The 16669-nt window shown below is 42.3% G+C and overlaps 1 protein-coding gene across 1 annotated transcript; it reads left to right on the plus strand.

Moving 5' to 3' along the window:
• Positions 1-756: 756 nt before the first annotated feature.
• On the plus strand, positions 757-16343 carry LOC105462808 (protein jim lovell). The gene is made up of 3 exons (XM_011709658.1): positions 757-1946; positions 11772-12177; positions 14219-16343. The coding sequence occupies exons 2-3, from the start codon at positions 11987-11989 to the stop codon at positions 16341-16343; spliced, it is 2316 nt and encodes a 771-aa protein (XP_011707960.1). The 5' UTR covers positions 757-1946; positions 11772-11986.
• The last annotated feature ends 326 nt before the right edge of the window (positions 16344-16669 follow it).

A 16669-nucleotide genomic window follows, 5' to 3' on the forward strand; every position in this document is an offset into this window, starting at 1 on the left:
GAAACACGATGGGCGGTGGGGAGGGTCACCCACCCTGAAGATTCGTATAACACACAAGTACGTGTGTCCTTCTAATCATACGTGTCTCCCTCGAAGATTTCACCATATAAAGAAGAAAGAATCAATGGAGCTGAAACCGTGAACCGAGGGTGCATACCTGTCAGGTATCGTGGAAAATTCCATAATGGAAACCTGCCAGTGCGTAGCTAATTGTTACATGTAACGTAAACGCAAGAGGAAAATCAGTTTCATACAATAAAGGAAGAGGATAGAATTGAAGAGATTGAGCAAGAGAGAAGAGAAAAAGAAGAGAGAGAGAGAAGAGAAAAAAAAGAGAGGAAAGAAGATAAAAGAAGAGAGAGAAGAGGACAAGAGAAGAGAGGAAAGAAGATAAAAGAAGAGAGAGAAGAGGACAAGAGAAGAGAGAGGGAGGGAAGGAGGGAGGGAGGGAGGGATGTAAAGGAAAAGGGAGAAATAAAAGAAAAGAAACAGGTAAGAGGAAAGGGTGAAACACACGCATATTTTCATACGATGTACTCGACCGGTTGTACTCGCGCATCGAAAAAACACAGTGAAACCTAAACCAGATAGATAGAGAGAGAGAAGGAAGGAGAGAGACAGATAGAGAGAGAAAGATCGAGTCAGCGAGCGAAGGAGGTCCGGGAGTATCCAGTGGGCTGGTACCCTCCGACTGGAGGTGGCACAAGAGGTGGGACTCTTCGTCTCGTTCTCCACTTTCTGCGGCAGGCCAGTCACAACTCGACTGCTTTGAGAGCCGGGTTGTCCGTTCGACCGCACACTTTCCCGCCGCGTGTATCAATGTGTGCGTACACGATCACACACGGCTGCGGCCACCTGCGGCTGCCACCTGCGGAATAACGCGCACGGAATTCGCGTTCTCCATATCGCGAGCTGTTAAAAGGATACACTTCCGTAAGTGAAATAGTTGACACACGTGCGAGAGGGTGCGCGACCGATAGGAAAATCGTGCTAGCCTGATAGGACATGATGATGAAGAATGCGTCTTCGTGCGATGGTCCTGTGGACAGAACGTCATCCCGCAGACGGGCAATAATTTAATCGCGTAAACGCGTGTGTATGTGTGTGTCCCTTCGTGCCAATTGTGTCACATGTGTGTGTTTACGCCTGATGATTTATTCTGCGAGAAGCAACGATCGGTACGAACATAAGAATGGCTACGTGAGAGTGGGACCAAAAATCTTCAAAAAAGATTTAAATTCCATTTCGTATGGTTCAACATGAGATTGGTGGGGATTTTTGAAGACTTCCCTAAGTTATTTCCTAAACTGGCGCTTTATCTCAAAATTACGAAAGACAATTATCATAATATTAATTGAGTAAGCAATAGAGAGCCCGCGATATTTAAAAAAAAAAACGTTTTCTAACGAATAAAATTAAAAAATAAAATTAGTAGAAAGGAACTTTAAAAATGCAAAATCAAATAAAGTGAAAAAAAGTTACAGTTGTTTTAATAGTCAACAAGATGAACTGTTAAAATGTTTGTCTCACTCTTTCTTTTAATTTTACAAGTGAAACAAAATAGGATGGACTGTTTCGTTTATAATTTATGAAATTTATAATTATGCTACTGTTGTCACATATTCAAATATTTCGTGGAATTTATTTCGAAGCTGATATCAACACGAATCTAGTTCACCAACAGCACTGAACGCTCGACCTTGTCGTCGATCTCCTCATCATATTTTGCATTGGCGTTTTATAGCAGTTTTACCGTCGATCCACCTTCGATCAGTTTGGCAATGCGAATTGTTCATAGACACGAAATCAATAAACTCGTAAGAGCACAGAAAAGGGCCATCGGTGGAATACGGAACAATAGCCGGCAGCACTAGCGAGCCGGCAACATAGCCCTGAGCCGGTCCGAACTGGGATTCTACAGTCGGCTTGAAGTGGGAAAGTCTCAGGTATACATTTTTGCATGATGATTTTGTGCGGATTTTAGTTAAAATGAATAAAGATTATTATGATCCGGGATCTTCTCGCATATGAATATTTTACAATTGCCTTTTTAATTGTCAGTTATGAAATTGTTTAATATCGGCAAAAATAAGGAGTGACAAAACGTTCACTCCTATATATCTGTTCGGCGAAATTATCATTCTAAAGAAATGTCGATACGCTTAATAAATAAAATTTTATGTGTGTAGATAATGCGATGTTCGCGCTATACCTTTAATCCCATGTTGAATTACAAGAATATTCCTATATAGCCTTACATGTTGGACGATAACTGATTTATTTTCATTCCACTGTACGACACAGTTCAAAGAATCTAATGCTGTTAGAATTGAATTGATTTTTGCGACATATCGAACAATTTTGCGAATTAATTTTATTTAGAAGGAAAAAAAACACATGGAGACATAACGCATCTCAAAGAGTTAAATTGAGAAAATATAATATATAACTTTTTATGAATATTTTTCTGAACATAAATGTAACAAGATGTAACTTATATACCATTTATTCTTTATAATACGCTGTATGCAAAAGTTTTATTATATCTATAAATTCCTGGAAAATATAAGTATAACTGCATACTGATGCTATTCTTATACATTATTATACATTATTAATTCATATTATTATTGAATTAATCTGAGATAATTAACAATTTTTTTATTTCAATAATAAAATTATATCAAGATTAACTTCAATCCTTTGAATATTTTGATATATATAAGAAGAATCTAAAATAATATTTGATTACAAAGAACCTTTAGTCTTGATCTCTAGTTTTGACCGCTCGCGAAGGTGAAAATCTCTAAACTATTTAATTCATTTAGTTATAAATAATTGAAATATATTTAAAATGAAATTGATGAAATGAATAAATATATATTGAATGGATTAAAACGAAATAAAAAATTTTCATTCCTTAGAACTTATTCTTTGTCGCTGCACTGAACTGCACTAAAATTTTCTCGCCTTCCAAACTTCAAATATATATGTATTTCTTTTTAAATATATCGAGTATACAATTACAAAAAACAGAGCTACGACTTAAGATTTGAGAAATGTTCGCGCCGAGTAGCGCGAGTAGCGTATGGACAATCATTCGACTCGCCGTATGCGACGAAACAGACTCGTGACCATATCTATGCTCGAATCATCAGTTTAGAAGAACTTTTTAGAATTAAAAGGTCGCAATACGTGTTATATTATCCGTTGAGAACAATGGTATTATAAAATTTCGCTGAATAGACAAGAAATAGTAACAGTTAACAGGCTAAGAAACAATTACTACAATTTAAATTTTAGCCTCTTCCGAAAAGGCGTATCTCGCGGATACCTAAAATATCGTATCTCAAAAACTGCTGGGCCAATTGAGTTCTTAATAGATTTAATTGGGTTTGAATTATATAAAAAAAGTGTTATCTTTTTTCTACATATCGTATGAGTGAAAATATTACAAAGTTCGAATCAGCAAATTTACGTTCAAGAAATGTCGTCATTATTGTTGTCATCGTTGTCATTGTCACCCAAAGAATACGATATATACTTTTCATTTTGAATTGTACACTTAAACGTACTATAAATACAATAAAATTGTAGCTTTCTCAATATTGACAGAATCCATTAAACTTGTCTTCCTTGACATTTATTAACATATATCTTGCATAATTGCTTTCTTGTCTCTTTTTCTTAGTTGATGATTCTTAAATGCAAATAACTATGTATGCATACTTTTGGGATGGAGTGAAATTATTTTTACACGGGCGGCCAACTCTTTGTGCACATTTCTGTTAAACGGTATTTAAAATTAAAAAAAATTATATGTCGCGATAATAATATATATATTATTCATGTCGCCATAATGTAATAAGTTCGCGTATAAGTCATAGGCTGATTTCGCCGCATGCGGCGAGCGTGTCGAATCCGTGTGCCGCTCCGCAGTCCGCATTATCGGTGCAAGTATTTCTCAAATCGTAGAGCGCTAACACGCTATAGTTTACGTTACGTATAATGCTAAAGACTTTTAGAGGTAAAAGCACATATTTATCTTTAAAAAGTATATTCTGAATACGAACCCTGAAGTTTGGAAAGCGAGAAAATTTTAGTGCATTCTATTGCAGCGATAAGAATAAGTTTTGAGGAATGAAAATTTTCTATTATTATGGCAACATACAATTTTTTTATTTTAAATATTTTTTAACAGAGGCGTTAAAAAGAATTAGCTGCGTGTAAAAATAATGTCGTCGTCCTAAAAGTATGTATATATAGTTATTTGTATCTAATTGTAAGAATTGTTGACTAAAAAAAGAGCAAAGCTTCCTAAAAAGGAAGCAATGCAGTCGTGCAAAATATATTAATGTTAATGTTAATGTTAATAGATGTCAATCAAGACAGTTGTAATTGATATCAACTATCGTATTTGAATCAATTTTCAATAAAATCGCGGAAAGAAATAATCTTTTTCTTGAAAAATGTAAAATTTTAAGCAACTCCTGGTTAATAAATGTAAGAAACGATGCACGTATGATCTTGAACAAAATTATGAATCAATCTATTTAATATACTATAAAGCTATTTACAAATGAATTTATTTAATTGTAAATATTTACACATATATTTAAGTGAATGCAGAAGTATCAAAAATATTAAAAAGTTTGTTATCATAATTTTTTACATTTGAATTATATGGATCAAGACATGCATCTTCAAACTTCTAAACAAATCTAAACTTTCTTGCAATGTCGCAAAAAATTAGGTGCTTGTAACACGAAAAAAATCTTATAAATCATGAATATCAATCTATGAACGTCGGATGTATTAAAGGGCACGCTCAAAAAAGATGGCTCAAACTTTCCAACATCGCAACGATAGATATATTCAAATAAAACACTAAGACTAGTTCTTTTTCTTTTTGGCTCCTTATGGATCTCTAGCCCACTAAAATAGGCTACAGTACCACCGACTTAAGTAAGACCGGTTAAAGCATGAAGAATGCACATTCGCATTCGGACGGTGGCTTTTCTCAAAGTAGAAAGCAAGGAAAGGGTAGCAGTTCGCGGTCCGCGACGTTGGTTGAAACGGCACGAAATAAACGTCGAGGGTGGAGAGAGGAAGAGCGAGAGAGAAAGAGATCGAGAACGAAAGAGCGAGAGAGAGAGAGAGAGAGAGAGAGAGAGAGAGTGAGCAACCAAGTTCGAACAAGTAGGAGGGGATAACGGTAGAGAAACCGAGATGGAAGAGTGGGGAAAGGAAGGAGAGTGATTCGCACATGAGTGAGAGAACGAAAGGTGGGAGAAGTAGAGCGAGAGGGAAGATAGGGTTGAAAGCTGCGAGCGCGAGCGAGTGCGAGCAACTCCATGAAGAAAGAGGCGCGCTAACTTGGACGAAGAAGCGGCGAGAAGGAGGGATGATGGGGTATGTATGGAGGCTTAAGAGAGGGACGAGAATCTTAGGAGGGGCGCCTTCACGTCACGGCGCATTCACTCACCGGCCGTCGCCGACGCCGCTCTGTGTGTGGCACACGCAATTCCGCACGACACGGTCAGTTCTCTCTCGACCACCCCCTCGCGCGCGCTGCGGCGCGCACATACGCGCTTCCTCCTGGCGTCTCCTGCGTGATCTCATCGTGGCCGCGAGATACGCGTGTCAACCCTCGGACCACCATCCGCAATCCTCTTTCCTCGTATCCTCCGCGTGCCGCGGAGTGAATTCTCGCCCCCTGTGGTGTCCCGGAGCGACTTTGTGAAACTCGAAAGCCCAGTGTTTACCCGCGCGGTGTTTACTCGGCAGTACACGCGGGCGAGAGTTGACGTCGAGATTTCTCTCTTGCTCTCGTCGAGAAAGTGCTTGCAATTTGCGTTATACCGATTTGTTTTGGTGCGGTGTCCCCCCTCCCTCCCAAAAAGAAACGTGTCGCGCACGTGTGTGCGCCAAAATACTTTTGGGAAAATCGCCACGTGAGACGCACCACCGTCGCCGACGTCGACGCCGGTGGTTCTCCTCGTACCCTTTTGTGATCTCTTCGCTATACGGTGGGTGACAGTGAAGAATCAGCTGATCGTTTAAAGGCGCAGTGCTCCCCTTTTCGTATATTCTCTTTCCTCGTCTCGCTTTCGCTGTGATATGTTTAAAGAATTCCTTTAGCGTCGCAACAACGCGTCATTGCTTACCAGTTGTGTGCGTGAGACTAATGCGATATTAGTGGATTGGACTTTTGCAAGTTTCGTATTTTGCCATCTTTTTGTACAGAGCACAAAACAACACGAAGATCTCATTTAGATTTCTACAACATATAAAAAAATTATCTTTACCTAGAAACTACGTATCTCTTTGTTACACGTATTTGTCTCTCTTACATCGCGATATGTTTCTTCTGCAACTCTCTCTTGATGCGATTCTTTCTCTTTAATTAACGCCCTGAGCTGCAGAGTGTGTGCCGTGAGGAAAATTCCCGTTTTTCTCGGTTCTCCTTATTCATTAATCTTCCCTTTTCTTCGTTTCATCTTTAACTCTTGCTCCAGCACGCATATATAGTCACACAATAGGAACGTGTTCATTGTTCCACGAAACGTCTTTCCATTCACAGTCTTCCCGCGCAAAATTCCCGCGTCGTTGTCAATTGGATCGTCCCGCTCGCGCGGACTTCCCGGACCCCCGTCCTGGCTCCGGAATTCTGCGAGAATGCATGAGGCTTCGAAGATGACCTTCGAAGGTATTGTTTGGGACGAGCGAATGTGACGCTGAAGATGGATCCCGTCGTGTGTTCCTGCGTGCTCCGGATTGTGACGCGAGTGGCCAGATCTTAAAAACATATTAGATCGCGTTGAACTTGTGCATTGTTCTTCCGCCTGTGTTTTTCCGACTTTGAAATTGCATTCTCTCTGCCCGACGAATAAAAAATCGGCGAACACGGCGTGAGCTCTATGATTTCAACGAGTAATAAATAGTTTTTCGAATGTCGGATGTGTTGCTTGTGCCATGGAGGAACGACGCTTTTCGCAAATTCCATGCCCACTGACTTGGAGAATTCTATTCTCTAATTTGAAACCGAACGCGTTGTATTAACGAAGAGGATGTGTGCCCTACCCGCCAAAGGGATCCAACTCATGACATTTAATCGTGAAGATCTGTAAAGGTTGGTCCACATTATCGAGCTAATTTTGAAGCTGAACCTCGATCGCGAGTCTAATATGCGTCCACATTATGAAATCGGACGTCTCGCGGCTCCGATGAAGTGGCCCGACTTACAGTGTTTCATCCACGGCGATATTTCGTTGTCGCATCAAAGGGCGCAGGAAGATTACGCATTGGACAATACGAGCCGAGCATCGAGTTAAACGAGAAAACGATTGCCCAGTTACAATGTGGGGATTGTGGAAATGCACGCGACGCTCACGATGTTCGATAGAATTTTGAACGCACACCTGTGAAGAAGTTCGATTTCTCGAAGCTTGTCTTTAGCTTCAACTCGAGATTTAGCTCGATAATGTGGATCCACCTTAAGAGTTCCGAGTGAAGATCGAACCAGTCATGCGAGACCGGTGCTTTAATCCTCAACTATAGCAGAATCTATTGTTTGGATTTGTGTGATGATCGCATCCGAGCTTCGTTGCGTACCTGGTATTTATGATTGCGAGCCATGAGTCAATTTTAAATGGACGTTTACGATGTTATCGGTAAATTGTAAAGTAGTCTACATAAATTTTCAAGCGTAACGTGCATGAATTCTGACAAGGAAGAGCGAGTTTGAAAGAAAAAAAAATTATGCATTTGTTTATGTGATTTTTTTTTATTCAATGAACGCTTGCGTTGAATTATGCTTCTTGTATTACATTTAACGAGGTCTATTTTGTCGCTTTTTGGGAAACGCAGTAATAAAAATATAAGTAATTATCGTTATATTCTTGTCAAATTCAACGGAACTACAATATGCGATACGTTGAGAAATATTTTGTGGCGGAGTGTAACGACAGAGACACGTTTTGACCATATATAGGGAACATAAAGAAATATATCCTCTACGTTTGAAACAAAAAAAATTTCAAGAGAAAAGTTTTAAAATATAGACGGAAAATATGGAAAAATCTATACGTTTGAAGAGGATATACAAATTAAATGTCGTAAATTCGTTTAATCTTCTGTAATTACAGTTTCCCCAATGTAGACTCGTTACTTGCTTCCTGTTTTTGTCAGGTCTACAGTTGGATAATGATTCGCTCAGGATCGATAGTAATATGAGATGCGACAATTAATTTTCTCACATGTGTATCTCTTGGTTACCGAAGTTAGGACTTCGAGAATGAGAATCCGATCTTCTCGAGCGGCTATCATCTCATCGAGTGTGCATTTCTGTTACGAGAATTTTGAATTTCCATATATGCCATCGCGATCCCGCGCGAATTGACATTAAATCCTGCTCTTTTCCGCATAAATTGTTCGTCTCGCGTCCGACGAGAAGTTTCGGATGTTACGCATCGTTATGACTAATAGTTCGTCCGCGTGCAACGTACAACGCGTCTCCTCGAGACGCGGACGCGGAAATGAAAAAGGAAAATAAAGCCCGGGCAAACAGAGGAGGACGCGGAAGAGTAACTGGTCGACGTAAATCCGCGCTTTTTCCGAACACGTGCGAGTTTGACAACAAACTTGCGGAGAGTTTTCGATGGCGCACAGTGGCGTATCCCGGCCCGGCGGCTCCCTGGGAGAGCCATGCTCTCCGTGTGAATCGCGAACGGCCGGAGAGAGAGAGAGAGAGAAAAGTATTTCTCTCGCGTGAGGTACTTCTTGTCAAAGCGAAACGACGGGTTTTTGAGCGCCGCTTTCGCCGATTTTGCGCTCGCCGTCATGATTTAGCAGTAGGTCGAGAAGTCAGCTCAATTTACTTGGTCCTGCCGCGTGACATTCACATTAGGACTCATGCGTTATTTGCATTTCGTTATTGTTTGTTATTCGTAGTCCGTTGTGTGCATATCTCGATCTCTTCTGCGAGAGGAATTATTTACGATCGCAAGAATGCCGTCAGCTTGGCAATTAATTATCCGGCTGATAAAGAACGCTTTTATTAATTGCTCATTTAGCATCGATAATGGCAGCGACTCTGGCAGTAGATGATTGACAACGCGCAGGGCGTAAGTGAAACTCCTCTATTCCATTCGATACCGCGCGCGCGCGATTCTATGTTCCGAGATTTTTTAAAGTCACGCGGTGCTGTCGGGATATTCGTTTCACGTAGAAGCTCTTTCGAACGCAAATTGAGCGGGAGGATTCTCTTATTTCACATGCGGTGTGCTCTCGCGTTTTCTTTATCCCTCCCCCGCGCGATTCTATTATTTTTATCGTTATTGTATTATCGCTAGCGTAATTGCGATTAGAGTGATTTATCGGAGCGATATCTGTGGGTGGGTTTTTAATCGGATGCAGTTTATAATCGAAGCTGTCGCATATGTGCGAATGACGTTGAAGAGGTGTACGCTCGTTCCAGGTCACGTCGTGCGCCTACGCACGTGTGCTGCCGCCTTTTGCCATTAATTACGTTTTAATTATAAAATAAACGCACGAACGCTACGTCATTCGTTTCAATTCCTGTCATGTACAGACAACTAGAGAAACGTATAGAAATTCGAGGGTCATCCATTCCGTTAGAATTGCGTGCAAAACATACTTATCTGTATGTTAAATAGTGTGTTTTATTGACGTAGAGGGGTGAGGAGAGAGAGAAAGAGAGAAGAGGGAGGAGAAGGGGGAAAGGAGTCAGTGCACGAACTAATTAAAAATAAATTTGCAATTTCGTTAAGTACAGTTCATTATGGCCCCATCGACCTAATTTAAAGTTGTACATTTATATACAAGCGTTACGAATAAAGGGAAAAAAACAAAAAAAAAGAACACAGACTTCGCTCGTGTCCGTGTGACGTGCCTTCTCGACAAGTTTACGAATCGTTGCAATTTAACGGATGATTGATAGAGACGGGTTACTCTCGCGGATTAGCGTCTTCTAGCAACTTTCCAAGAATTGGACGGGTACATTGTCAGTCAGCGATCAGACGCATGGATATACTTTAGCCTCCAAGAAAATTATAAAATTTATTAGTAACTTTATTAGTTCTCATTCCGTTGGAAATCGCAAACGTGTGGTCGCGATTGATAACTTTTGGTACCGCAACGTGTGTCCTCGCGTGTTTTCACGCGTCGATTCGGAAACCGTCTCTCCGACGCAATGAACGTTAGGCGACGTCAGAGAGTGTGCGACCTAATCGTGATCGCCACGCATGCCCTTTTTTTTTTAGATTACTCCTTTTTATCAAACCACACGAAATTATTTGTAGCCAAACACACCCGACCGTCGATGAAACGAGTGCCGATGCTGCCAAATACTTGGCGGGTGAATCGCCCGAAGTGCGATTCCGTAATTATCGCGTATTCGGCCGGGATAAATAATTAACGCGTGTGCCATCCCGGGAACAGCACGTATATCCGACGATCGTCTGTCTCAGCGACGGTAATGCCAGCATAACGCAGCTCGCAATCTTTGCAAAATCGCATTCCCGACACGGCCGTTAGCTCTTCTTATCCGAAAGACGGGTGTCAGTTAGATTCCATACGGGACTTAGATTGAAACTGTTTTCTTCTACCGGTGGTTTCGTAATGTTTTATTCTGTCTTTACTTGCATTTTATATATAAATTTTTTTTTAAAGAAAGAAAATAAAAAAGTCCATATTTATGGAAACCGAGATTCGCATTCCGAGACCTATTTGTTTGGAAATCGTAAACGCGTGGTCGCGATTGATAATAATAATTGATAACTTTCAGTACTGCAAGGTATGTCCTCGCGTGTTTCCACGTGTCGATTCGAAAAACGTCTCTCCGGATAGATTTTGATATATGTATTTGGTAACCAAATTTGGTACCATACTTGGTAACCAAAAAAAATAAACCTTTAGGAAAGAATCTCTGGACGGAGTACCTCTGAGTTAATGATGACGCGCTTTGGCTAAATGTTCGCTTACACACGCTTCGGATATATTCGGCTCTACGTGAGAATATTGTATATACAGCTGTCATCACACAGCTACACAAGAAAATCACGAGACAAGTAATTCGAATGATTCCGAGTTAGTCGAAACGACTCGCACGATTTGCGCCTGAGGGAGATTTCTTTTTATCGCTAAATTCGTACTCCTTTTATTCCAATCGGAAGTGTATGCTTCGTCCAATGATTCTTTGATCCATGATTGAATTGGTTGACTACATATATGTGGAAAATGAAATGGCCGGTTGCGGGCCACATGGGCCATAAAAAGTCGCTGTAATTTTAACTTTGCGCTGACCTGTTGGGACACAGTCATGGAACGTGTGAGAAATAGAAAAGTAATGCAAGTTAAAAGTGTAATCCCAGATTAAAATTGACACGCGCCGTTCGGAAGCAGCATCCGTACGGAACACGTTGACTTCAACGTTCTTGCCGTATCTCGAGCACGTTATTGTAAAAACTTTCTAATTGCCCGGCTTGATATCGGCGCGGGCGCACACCCTTCCTTGGATCCTCCGAAACTTCGACAAACGGCGAGAAAAGTCGAAGAGCACGTCACTTGGAAACTACCTCCCATGACCTTCGGGATGACGCGTTTCAATACCTCTCCTTTTACCTCCTTATTCCTTACTCCTTACTATTTCTTCCTTACTGCTTCTTCCCCTATTCTCTGTCTATATCCCTTTACATATATATAAGACGACCTTTAATTCTAACCATCGCTTCCACGTTTTCAAATTTCAGAAAAACGGCAAAGCGCAGAGTAGGCGGTAAGGGCGTCGGAGGAGAAGGGGAACAAAGAAGTAGCTGCTATTGTAATAACGTACGTGGTCACGTGCGAGCGTGCATGGAAAAGGTAGACTCGCGCAGAACCACAAAGACGCACGAGAGAGAACGGGGTGGGACAAGGTGGCGGCTCTGCTAAGTCACCGGCTTCCGGCGGTAGCGGCGGAAGAAAAATGTCGAGCGTCGGGAACAGTCCTGACAGAATGGCTCTGCAATCGCACTATTCCTTACGATGGCACAACCATCTCGCCCACATACAACGGGCGTTCGAGGAGCTGCTGCAAGCAGAAATGCTCGTCGACGTGACCCTGATCTGCGCCGACAGCAGCGTCAAGGCACACAAAGTTGTCCTCAGTGCCTGCAGGTAAGTCCTAAAAGTAGAGTTTCTTTTCGCTGAATTTTTTTGAATAATTTTTCTGAATCTTACTCTAATCTTTTTTTTTTCACTTTTAACATGATTTACCAAACAACAAGTGAAAATGGATCATTATGTTCCATTTTCACTTATTATTACTTATTCACGTCATTTGAAAATGACATTCTCTCATTATTTATTAATTATTGCGATAAATATCACCACATATCTTACAAGAAAATATAATTAAGTGCTCCCCTCCTTTTAATAAGTTTTGTTAAAATATATAGATAAAAATAAGAAATATATATTTTTTATAACTGCCTCCTCGCACGTTAAGACGATGAAATCTTCTTATGAAAAAAAAAATCGAAACGAAATATTGTTTAAATTATAAAAAATAAAAAAAAGTGTTTAATAAAAATCAAAGAGTTTCAGGCGGATTTTATAATAATAAAAAATTAACAAATCTTTACATGAAAATAAAAATTAAAATATCCTTAAAAATATTTTTATAAAATTAAAGAAAGAAATTTTTTAATTATTATAAAGAAACTATTCTCTTGAAACTATTCAGGAGTACTTTTATTAAAAATTTTGTTATGAAATTGTCTTTTATAGTTTAGACAATTAGCTTTGGAAGAAAATAATGATTATTCTTTTTAAGAAAGGGAGAAAGCACTTATAAAAAAGTACGTGTCTTTTATTTTTATCTGTATTTTGACAAATCCAAAGCATATTAAAATTAGAAAAGGACAGTTGTATTCCCATGTCAGTGGTCGAATTTATAGAAATACTTGTTCCGGGTAGTAAGGGATGTTCAGATTTGAATCTTGATTGGGGTGATATTTTGCGCAATAAATTCTTTGCAATGTTTTAAGATGCATATTAGCATTATTACTATTAAATTGACGATTTAATTGACGATCAATTTTATTTGCGATATCACTAAACCAGCTTTAGTTTAGGATTGCGTTTCAAGTCCAACAGTAGTCGGCGCGCACTTTATAAAACTGAAAAACGTATTTAAAATTTACGTAAAAATATTATTAGGCACTAATTGCAAGATTCGATTTAATACCAAATAAGGCTGTTTTTCTTTATTTGTGACAATTGACTAAATCTTTATTTTCAATGATTAAATCAAATCAATGAGAAATTACTGATTTATATAATTAACATTTAAAACAATTATTTTTATTTTGCAGTTCTGCAGAATTCATGAGTTGCTTTTATTATTTAGAAGCGACAAAGAAAAATGTTTACGCAACATATTTATGAGACCAATAGTGATACACTGCACTCACGTTATTCTAAGTGAAATGCCTCGTTTCGATATCGATAAAAAAAAAAGAACGCTTACAGAATAAGAAATATTTGTTCGACGGCAAAGGTTTAAAGCTTTCTAAACTCTCCGCCTTTGCCCATGTATCTCGTGACAGTAACTTCCTACACTACTTGCCCCTCTAGCGATTCCTCGCCTCGATTGAAAACGATCAGTCGAGTTTTATTGATCGGCGGAAGTGTATAGTGTATCTTAAAGAAGCGATGCGCACTGAAACCGAGAGTGGTTCTTGCGCTCGGCAGGTCTCTCTTATCTGAAGAAAAATTTCTTCGTCGCTTCTTACCTTCGTGGTTTACCGGGCGACTAAGTGCCGTATACCGTCTACACGTTACCGCAACGCTCTTCTCGCTTTGCGCGAGACGTGTGACGTAAAGTTGACAACGAGCGAAAGTCTTGTACCATCTGATTGATTCGCCCGTCGCTCGATCGGGAAGGAGCGCTAATCCTTGCGGTGGCTTTTTGCCCGCGGTTTCTGGCCATCGTTCTATCTTACTGAGCGAAGACACGCAACGTTTCACGCCGGGACGCATGTAACGTTGCAAATAGCGTGGTGCAAAATTTTCCCGAGCGATTGTGCCGTAACGTAGTTAGCGAAAATCAATGTGGATCAATCAAAACGGAAAAAAATAGTTTTTTTTTTTTTTGAATTAAATTTAGGAAGAGTGACGTAATCCTAATCGTACGAAGTCGCTTTTCCTGTTACAGTCCTTTCTTCGAGAGGATATTCGCAGAAAATCCGTGCAAGCACCCCGTGATCGTGCTGAAGGACTTCTCGCATCACGAGTTGTCCACTTTGGTGCACTTCATATATCGCGGCGAGGTGCAGATCGCACAGGAGGAATTGCCGGGGCTGATGAAGGCCGCGGAGTGTCTGCAGGTGCGTGGGCTGTCTTCATCGGAGCCGAGGCCGGTGTCGACGGAGCCCAGGCCGTCGTCGTTGGCGTCAACGCCGACGCGCGATCTGATACTGGCTGAGCTACCGACGCCGGAGGTCGCGCGGCATGGCACACCCGAGGAGGACGAAAACGTCGCGTTGGAGAGCACAAGGGAAATGAAACCTATCCTGTTTCAACCAACGAGGGACCATCCGGCCAAGCCGCTCATTGGCCACATGAACTTTGGTATCCGCGAGAGTTGCGGCTCGCCGTCAATGCCACGCCGGAAGCAGGCGCGTCCGCGCCGGAGATCCGGCGAATTGCTACCGCAAGATCTGAGCAGACGCTTGACCCCGCCGGTCAGCTCGAGTCCATTGACGAGCGTTCTTAATCTCAGCGGTGGTCAGCACCAGGCGCAGCAACAGCAGCTATTGCTGCAGCAATCTCAGTATCATCAACAACAATCGATTAACAACGCGCAGAACCATCAACAACAGCAGCAGCATCAGCATCAGCAGCAGCAGCAGCAGCAGCAGCAGCAGCAGCAGCAGCAGCAGTTGCATGAGGACATGGCGGAGAATCTCTCGATGAAAAAACCCATATCGCCGAGCGGACTAGATCAGCATCATGTGAAGACGGAGGGCAGCGAAGCGACGAGCAGTCCACGCGGCTCACCGCTCACGGGGACGAGTCTACTGCATCATTCGGAGGGTCCTGTACCGGACATCCCGGCGGCCGTAGCAGCGGCCGTAGCGGCGACTGTAGCACTGTCGCTACCGACCATGCCGACGTTGTCGCTGTCGCAACCGCATCCTCCCGAGTACCTGACAAGCCTCGGCCAGCTCGCGGGCCAATGGCTACCCGGGCATCCGCAGAGTCAAATGCCGCCACCGCCGCCGGCCCAAAGCCACCATCCACGCGAGGACAGTCCGCATAGTTCCAGCAGATCTCATCCGTATCAGCAGCAGCAGCAACAAGAATCGTCGCTGCCGCGACGTAGCGCTATGGCGATGTTCACGCCGACGTTGGACGGTGTGACAGCTCTGGGCGGCGGACTTTTCTCGCACCATGCCAGCACGTATGACAGAGGCATCCTCGCGGATTCGCTACTCACGGACAACTTTAAGCCGGAGGCGTTGCAAAATCTCTTCGGTACTCCCAGTCTCGGCCCTCCGACCACCAAAAAGACGAAGAAGCATCGTAATGACGGTGACGCGCCACGTAGATGGTCAGATCACAATACTCGAGCACTCGCGGTTAATAGGCCCAAAGGGCAGCACAGCGCTCCGCGAGGAGGACCACCACGGTCCTGGACTAATAACGAACTAACCCTGGCCCTGCAACATGTTTGGGAAAAAAAACTAACCACGTCGCAGGCTAGTCGAATGTTCGGTATTCCCTACAACAGCTTGCTGATGTACGTGCGTGGTAAATATGGGAAGAGTCTAAAGCTTGAGCAATTACGTAGGAACTGTACCGGCGCAAACACCCCTGAAATACCCATGAACAACAATAACATCAAGCCCGTCCAGCAGTCCGCGCAGATGAGCCACGGGCTCACCGGTCTGCCGCTGCAGCATCCGGGGGACAACGGCGGCTACCCCCATCGCGGTCTACTCGGCGGCAACATGCCGCAGCCGCAGGGCTTCTATCCCGCCGACTATGCCACCGCGTCTTTTCCCTTGGCAGTGAATATGGTGCATATGTTACCCCCAAGCGAGCAGAAGGCCTTCGAATCGTCCGTGAATCCGGGCGTTGACGGGGGCGGGGGTGGGTGCGTAAGTGGGGGAGGGGATGGGAGCGGCAGCAGTGGCGGTGGTGGCGACCTGACGAACTCGCAGACCAGCGAGACACCATCTCCCATTGTTGACCACCACCATCATCAGGAGCCGTCGATGCAACCGCAACCAACGCAGTCGGCGCCCGCGTTGCTACAGCAGAACGGTTCCGATTAGGATTGAGTGGAACCGTTTGACTAGAATGGTACGTCTTGTATGTTGATGTTAAGCGATGATTGATTTGTTACCTTTCCCCACTGTGGGCTGAGCGGATGGTCGATTAGTCCTTTGGCTGCGAATACCGCGATTGATCAGTAATTGTCACGTTATAAATCCGATAATCCGCGAACGTCACAAATATCATAATTTAGCTAATTATCTTGAGAACATCTTAGAAGATTTGAGATTGATTTTTTTTCTAGAATGTCAGCTGTCATCGTCGAAATTACTCACACTCGCGTATAAACTCAAAAGCTTATAAAGCTTTCAATTATATTCTTCAA

Source organism: Wasmannia auropunctata, unplaced genomic scaffold (assembly GCF_000956235.1).
Source record: "Wasmannia auropunctata unplaced genomic scaffold, wasmannia.A_1.0 LD336095.1, whole genome shotgun sequence".
In the NCBI taxonomy this organism is placed as follows: domain Eukaryota; kingdom Metazoa; phylum Arthropoda; class Insecta; order Hymenoptera; family Formicidae; genus Wasmannia; species Wasmannia auropunctata.

Bases quoted from the DNA above. Each gene is read 5' to 3' on its own strand.
- LOC105462808 (XM_011709658.1), top strand. From the start codon at position 11,987: ATGTCGAGCGTCGGGAACAGTCCTGACAGAATGGCTCTGCAATCGCAC. The intron at 12,178-14,218 runs GTAAGTCCTAAA...TTCCTGTTACAG, and splicing joins GTTGTCCTCAGTGCCTGCAG to TCCTTTCTTCGAGAGGATAT.